Source organism: Sinocyclocheilus anshuiensis, unplaced genomic scaffold (assembly GCF_001515605.1).
Source record: "Sinocyclocheilus anshuiensis isolate Anshui unplaced genomic scaffold, SAMN03320099.WGS_v1.1 scaffold889, whole genome shotgun sequence".
Lineage (NCBI taxonomy): Eukaryota > Metazoa > Chordata > Actinopteri > Cypriniformes > Cyprinidae > Sinocyclocheilus > Sinocyclocheilus anshuiensis.
This window is the reverse complement of record NW_015554115.1, coordinates 363,206-371,405: the sequence shown is the minus strand read 5'-3', so window position 1 is coordinate 371,405 and position 8,200 is coordinate 363,206. Positions and strand designations below refer to the sequence as shown.

The 8,200-nt window shown below is 38.4% G+C and overlaps 1 protein-coding gene across 1 annotated transcript in view; it reads left to right on the top strand.

Annotated features, from left to right (window-relative positions):
* Positions 1 to 4,700: 4,700 nt before the first annotated feature.
* The window catches only part of LOC107669782 (H-2 class II histocompatibility antigen, A-U alpha chain-like), an 11,302-nt gene continuing 7,802 nt past the window's right edge, over positions 4,701 to 8,200 (top strand). The window contains exon 1 of the mRNA XM_016462172.1: positions 4,701 to 4,923. Coding sequence (XP_016317658.1) covers positions 4,701 to 4,923 — 223 coding nt within the window. The remainder of the gene's footprint in view (positions 4,924 to 8,200) is intronic.

Sequence of the window (8,200 nt, the reverse complement as noted above, 5' to 3'; positions counted from 1 at the left end):
TTCCTGGTCATGACGTCACCCGCCCGTGACATCCCGCTCAGCTATTGGACTGATTTCACATGTTATTCAGAGCGTGGTCACAGAAGGCATTCCCCTAGCGTTTTCCGACGCAGCTCGAGTTCCTGAAGAGGAATCCTAGATTTAACCGTTTTGCTCCTATAGTGTGTTTGTGACAAAGACAGCACACCACACACCAACAGATTTTCAACCAGAGTCCTGATTGTGAACACGGGAAATCTCGCAAAATCTCTCGAGACTTGAGAATAAACATGGCAGATGATAGCCAGGAAGAAATTGTGATGATAGTGTTTGGAATGATTTTGACAGAAAATGGACACGTTTTATAACCAATCGACAAGCTGATCCTCCATCTCTGCTGTCCAAATCCTTTTGTGCTGCGCCATGACTGCGTTTCTTATGCTTCCGTCTTCCGTCTTCTGTCAGCTCGCTTTCTGATTGGATATTGTTTCGTTTCACGTGATAATTCCAGAGCGTGCACGCGCTTGTCCTCGGGGTTCCCCCCACACATCAGGATTTCTGATCATAAATATTCAACATGTTGAATATTCACGATTCGCGATCGGGGCGACGTTCTTCCGAGCAGATTCAGTCACTCTTAACACACCTCACACCACAGGAAAATCTGATAAGATAATCTTTAGAACCACCAAGATAATCGGGACATTACCTAGGATTGTCGGAAGGGGAAAAATCGGCCCAAAATCAGCCCGATTATCTTGTGGTGTGTACCCAGCATAGGGCTGTATTGCATTAAAGTTAGGCCTGGGACACACTAGATGATTTTCAAATCTTAAACGATTTTAAAACCGTGGGAGACCACAGACATGAAGACAGTTCAACTGATTTTTAGCCTTATAATCCTCTAAATGCACACACTAGATGATTAGACCAGATCGTGAGACCACACACTTGATTGTAGGAACGATTTCACAGTGACACGAGATCTCACGGACACTCGCGTGATCAAACGTGACTAGAGAAGAAAAACAAATAGAGGACAATCAACGTTGTCAGCTGACTCTCCTGCTGTGCGTTCTGTCATACAGTGAAAAACAAAGTATAGAAAAGAATATGGGTGCTGTTCTCTGCTTTCATGGCATGTTTGTGGCTAACAAGTTTCAGCTATAGAAGCACGCAACATCCGGTAGGTGCCGCTTGCTCGCTCTCATTGGCTATCGCAGGTATCACGTCAGAGGCAGCCCGATCAAGCTCAAGAGTCCTAAATATTAAACATGTTTGATATTTACGATTCGAGTTCGGGGACGCTCCATCTTGATCGGGAGCAAATAAATAATCGTAATGACACCACACAATAGAGGATTTTTTAGACAAAAAAATCGTTTGCGACAAGCCGTGAATCGGGCCAGACACCCCGATCGTTCGGTGGTGCAAATTGGCCTTAAAATCCTCTAGTGTGCGGCCAGCCTTAGTAGTAGCCATTTTTCCTAAACTCTCTTTTTTGGTTTTTCTTGTTCCACTTTCCTTCAGAGATTCTGCTCATTACCAGCAGGTGTTCATCACTAATGTCATCACTTAATTAATCGCTTAATTATCTCATTAACTGCAACACTCTGTAGTGTGGACCCATATAAAGAGTGGTGTTAACTTTACACTGTGGATTTGCTGTGTAAGTGAGTACATTTCAAGGGTTGTTTTCCTCTGAATAACATCATTAAATAGAAGTGGAATGTTTCTCAAGAGAATCTTTGTTTGGCTGGCATTGAGCCCAAGTCTGTTGCACTGCATACTAATCTTCGTTGGTGTCTTCTTGTGATTTAATTAGCTGTAAGCATAGATCCGCAATAGCAAGTCTTGTCTTCAGTGTTATAGTTATATGTTGTGCAACACCGTCAGAAGATGTCATGTATTGCATCTACAACCAAGTCATTTGCAGTGTTATAATACTAATTCACTGAGAATGTTTTTGTGTATGATACCATAATGTGAGCTTTCACCAGAATCTTCAAGATTTTTGTAGTGATGTTCATCTATTTCTTTAGACTTCAAAACAACTCGTGGATCATATGCACTGCATATTACTTGAGATGTGACATTCATAACCTGTGATAGTAGTGTGGATTAAAAGAGTCTTCAAAGCCAAGAATACCAATTAATCCTAAATCGTTGCATGTGATCTAACGCAAGTTTCAAGATGCTTTATGCTACGTTCAGGCAAATGTTTTTATTTATTTTTTTTATAATTTTTTGCTTACATGTGACTCAGATCTGTTTTTCTCATGACAACGTGAACCGCACATGAAATCTGATCTATTCAATTCAATAAGCAATAAGAGGGGCAATAAGTATCACAAATCCGGTCCGTGGCCTTCTGGCCGATTGCCACTAGAGATCACTCTACCATTACGTTGACTCTCACACTACACAGACTGTTACATGTCACTCCGGACTACAGTTCCCATCATCCATTGCACTTACACAGCTGAATTCACTGATCACACAGCCTTCACTAACCACACGCTCACCTGAGAGCCATTACACACTCTATTTAACACCCACTCAGTTCCCATTCAGATCGCTGAGTATTGTCTAGCGTTTTTCACTCTCCAAGTGTTAGCTACTTTACCAAGCCATTCCATGTTTATGTCCTGTTTGGTCTCTAGTATTGTTCTGTGTTTTCCACTCTCTTAGTGTTAGCTGCTATACGGAGCCTATTAATTGTCTTAGTTTGTCTTTTTCAGAGTTCCTAGTTTAGTCTAGTCTTGCCTTGCCTGTTTTCCCGTGTATATATCGCTGCCTTAGTTTTTGGATTGCCCTGTCGTCTTGCCGTTTGGACTCTGTTTGCCCCTGCCTGGACCTTTGCCTTCTACCTGGATTTATCTCTTGTCTTGCCCGTACCATACCTGTTTGCCATTGTTTGACCCTGCCTGTGTTCTGACCATGTTTATAAATAAAAGCTTGCACATGGATCCTCATGTCTCGTCGGCTCCGTTACAATAAGCAACACCAGCTCCAACCCAGCAGGTGTCCTTAATGAAAATTGTTAGAAACTAATTTTTACAATCAAAAATCTAAGTGCTTGAGGACAAATGCAGAGATCTAGCGAGTGAGAGGGAATCTCTGTGCAGCACACTGACGAATGGAAAAATGCGACCTCTCTAATTAAAGCAAGTACTACATCTTTAAATGTGCACTCATTGAAATGGTTCATTCATTATAAAGATTTACCCATGAGGACTTCAGTCACATCAACCACATTATGGAGAGGGTAGCCTTGTGCTATTGGACACTCTTGTTCATGAGTTAAATGAATCAAGGTTAACTGAGAATTAAGAATATGTGCAATGGCTACAAATGCATGCAATATATAATGACAGATTTAGATATTTCAGCAGAGTCTCACTTTCCTCTCTACTTGCACTTCATATAAACTTTGCCCTATAAGGATCATTTTAGTTTGGTTTCTTCAATTGCAGGTTTATTTGGATAAAAGCATCTGCTAAATGAATACAAAGTTATTATTTTACTGTTGTATATTTTAAAGATATTTATTAAAAGAGCTAAGTAATGAATTTAAATTGTACAGGTTTTTTTAAAATGGTAAACAATTCACAAGCACACCTCTACAATATACTAACTAAACCAGTAGATAAGTCTTGTCCAAACACATTGATTTGTGTTAATCAAAGCAGAAGCTCACGTGTAGGATGCTACATACAATTAAATAAAAAAAATTTTGTTTGTATTTCTTATCAGCTTAAAAAATAATAATTCACAAAGTTTTGACATTTACGGTACCACTGACAATGGTTTATAATAGCGAAGTGCTTGCAGCATATAAAGCAATAAAAACAAGTATACAATTCCCAGATTAAATGTTGAGTAATAGTGCTTGAATATTAAAAAATAAGTAACAAATGAGAGAAAAAAAACAAGACAGCGTTGTGACGTAGTGATTCTAGCTATGCCCGTTACTTCAAATCACACTTTTTTTGTTTCTTTTTCCAGTATATCCTGCTTATTCAAAGCATGTCAAAGTACACAACAAATAAACAAGCAAAAATAAATCATCTCATGAAATAAATTACAATATGTGTCAGCATCAATGTATCACAGTCGTATTTCAAAAGAGGGAGAAGAATACACGAGTCATCAATAGTAAATCAATAGATATCATAACTACATTTGTAAATATTCTGACATAGTACTCTTCAATGCCTCTGTTAGTTCAAAGTCCATAACTGGAGCAAACCAAACATAGCACATAAACTCATATCACATTAATTCATAACACATCAACATATGGTTCTTTCAGCAGTTCAGATGACTCTTTTGGATGTTTGAGTTCTTAAATGGAGGGTTCAAAGGAAAAATTATTAATGTCTGTTTGTTTGTTTGTGTGTGTACAGGTTTATGTCTGTGTGTGTGTGTCTGTCTGTGTGTGTGTGTGTGTGTGTGTGTGTGTGTGTGTGTTAGATGTCCGCTAAACCCATCTTTTCCAAGAGTCACTGATGATTAAGTAGCTTCGTTGAGGTAGATGAATGAACTGTTCAAGGCCTACCTGGAGTCCAACGCACGGTCAGTGTACTTACGGTCTGGCCAAGACAACACAGGACTCCAGTGTGTGGAAACATCAAGGAAATCTCATGCATGTCCGCCTTCATCTGTTGAAAGAAAACCACATTTCTGCGACCCTCCATGCACAAGCTGTTGCCACCAAGATGAATCACCAAGATGTCTGGAGCAGCAGCATTGGCCCTGTGAGAGCGGAGGACTGGGAGATGCTCCCACAGTCTGCCATCCCATGTGATCCAGCAGGGAAGCCCCAGGTTTCTGTCCAGGCCATGCTCATGGATGTAAGAGTGCAGCCTGGGGATGTAGGAGCTTCTGATGAGCCAAACACGTGGTGTGCGGTGTCCAGATCTCTCCTGAAGCGTGCTGGAGGTTTGGTTCTGCTCCAGTATTTATGCCCTTCTCTTGTTAATGTGGGCAGGCTCATCTCATCTACTGTGGGAACCACCAATGCTGTTCCAGACGCGTGACCACAGCCCCGTCTCCCACCAGCAATGCCATTCACAGGCACAACTGTACATTTTAATAAGTAAAACAAAAGTAGAACAATTATTTACTCTGCATGCAAAGACAAAACTTACATGCAAGATGGTACATTTCACAGTGATTTATATTACTTTGCCATTCTCCATTCTGAAAACTCACAGGTTCATCTTCAGAGGAAGAGCCCAAAATGATTATATCATTGTCCTCCTCTGCAGATCATCCTCAGATGGATTCATTTCAAACTGTACATATGTGACCCTGTACCACAAAACAGTCATAAGGGTCCATTTTTTGGAACTGAGATGTATACATCGCATATATAATATATTTATATAATATATATAATTTTTTTTTTCTTGTTTGTTACATTCAGAAAACGTCTTGGATATAATGCTTCAAAATGTGTTGTCTTCCTTTTGTTTTTTTGTACGTTTTTAAATTCAAGTTTATGGTTTTGAAGGTATTTCTTAACTTGGTATACTTGTCTAATGTGCAAAAGGAGATGCCTTAGTGTTCAAACAAAATGGGTTGTTCATTTATATGTGTTGAGCAAAGATGTAAAGACTCACCTCTGAAAAGTCCAGCTCCACCCCCAGAGCAAAGTACAGGGCATACTGAAAGTCAAAGACTAACTGTTTAGACCATTTAATTTTTTATTTTATTTATTTTTTAATAGAACTGATGTGATTATCAATGTAAATTGTCATATAAACTCACCATGAGCACAAAGACTCCAGTTATTTGAGGAACCCTGCATTGGAATACCCTGGGTAATCTTTGCAAGCAATAAAAAAAATAAAAAATAACAATTTAATTATATGCCAGAAATAATATGTTATGATTCAAAAACCTACTGGAAGATCTTTACAGGATAACTCAGTCCAATGTCCAGGAAAAATGGTCTGAGCAACCCTCCTATTAAATGTACCCAAATACACAAAAGAAAACAACAATAAGCAACTGTAAATGAATCACAAGTAGTAACAGTACATGTTTTGGGGGAATAATGAGTTTTCCATTGTAAAGAATAATGAAAAAGTAAAATGCTGAATGGTTTAGAACAGAACCAACATACAGCAGTTGAGAACATTTGAAGAAGAACTGTTCAAACTGCTAACTCTGAACATGAACTACTGAACTTGTATGTAGAAGACCTGTACACTTGATTGTATCTGCCATCACTTAGACCACTCTTGCATAGCGAATCAAGAAAAAAAACTGTTTCTGCTTTGGGCGCAAAATCTTCAAAAAGTTGTTAAAAACACAAAATAGTGACATCCATTTGACAAGTCTTTTAAAAAATGTCTTGATGACTTACACAACACATCCAGTGTGACTTGCTCCATGATGTAAACAGAATGCAGTCTTTTGCAGAAGCATCAACCTGTCACAAAAATAACATACAAACACAGGAAGTGTCCTCATAAACCATGTTTACGTTGTAGTACCCATGTCATTGTACACATTAGTGTCCTCATAAACCATATATACCTGTACACACACACACACACACAGAGACACTCACTATAACACACACACAGAGACACTCACTATAACACACCTACACAGAGACACTCACTATAACACACACACACAGAGACACTCACTATAACACACACACACACAGAGACACTCACTATAACACACCTGCACAGATACTCACTATAACACACACACACACACATACACACATACAGAGACACACACACACACACAAACATACAGACACACACACACACACAGAGACACTCACTATAACACACACACACTCACCTACACACACACACACACAAACACATACATTCACAGTCTGGTGAGAGAGAACAAAGTCATGTATCTGCCATCACTTAGACCACTCTTGCATAGCGAATCAAGAAAAAAAACTGTTTCTGCTTTGGGCGCAAAATCTTCAAAAAGTTGTTAAAAACACAAAATAGTGACATCCATTTGACAAGTCTTTTAAAAAATGTCTTGATGACTTACACAACACATCCAGTGTGACTTCACATCCAGGCATCAACCTGTCACAAAAATAACATACAAACTAAAGTAAAATTGTGCACAACGTATATTTTGTTTTGTGAAATCTTTTTGGCTGCTCTGAGAGACTGCTTACTGCATTTTCTTTGCAGCATCACATTAATATGACAATAACACAACAGTACTCAATGAAATCCCAAGGAGCATGATAAAGACAAACTAATTACAGCTAAAATATTACACTGTTAAAACTAAGTAAAAATGATTACAGGGATATGTGCATGGGATCTGCACAAAGTGGGGGAATCAAACTTGCATTCACATAGCTATTAGATGTCCAGACGTGGATGCCCTAACAACAGAAACATACATACATTTCATCATAAAAACGTTTGCCATTTGTTCAGTTTTGCAAGTTACACATTTTACCTGCAATTTGCTGATGTCTTCAATTAACTTGAAACAGCAATTCAGAATCCGTTAAGACAACATCTTCATTAAAACAGGAAAATAAATAAAAAATAAATAATTTTGATTAAAAAAATAATATGATCCGAACTGTTACCTCAACATCGCGTTGCAATCCCAGTGTCTGAAAATCTTCTTGCATCAGGGTGGTGGAATAAACACGTGCCACATGTTCACTTTTCATTGTGTCTAACACATGTATGAGCTATTTGAAAAAAAAGAGCAATCAACGTTCAAATATGAAATGTTTGAAGCTACTCTTTCCTCACACGTTTTCTTCCATTGCTTCACCTCTCCCTTGCCTCACAGGGATTTGGTTCAAGTGCCTGCTTTCCTCTTTTAACACACACACATTAGATCCTAAACATTAGATCACTCTCACCCAAAGCAGTTATTGTAAATGAAATGATCACAGATAATCGTTTTGATGTATTCTGCTTGACTGAAACCTGGCTAAATGAAAATTGTATTTTAGTCTCTTTTTAGAAATGCAATTCTATTTAACCCAGTCAATATAGTATAAGTACCTAGTAGCTAGTAAAGACGAAACCAACATTTTCTTTTTTCTTTTAGCCAAACCCATTTCAAACAAGTTTATCTTATTATATTATTGTTACCTTATAGACTCAAGAATACACCCATTCCAGACACGGAAGACGCTCTGATTTGAATTTACAACATTTATTTTACCAACCAAACATGTTAGAAGTACACA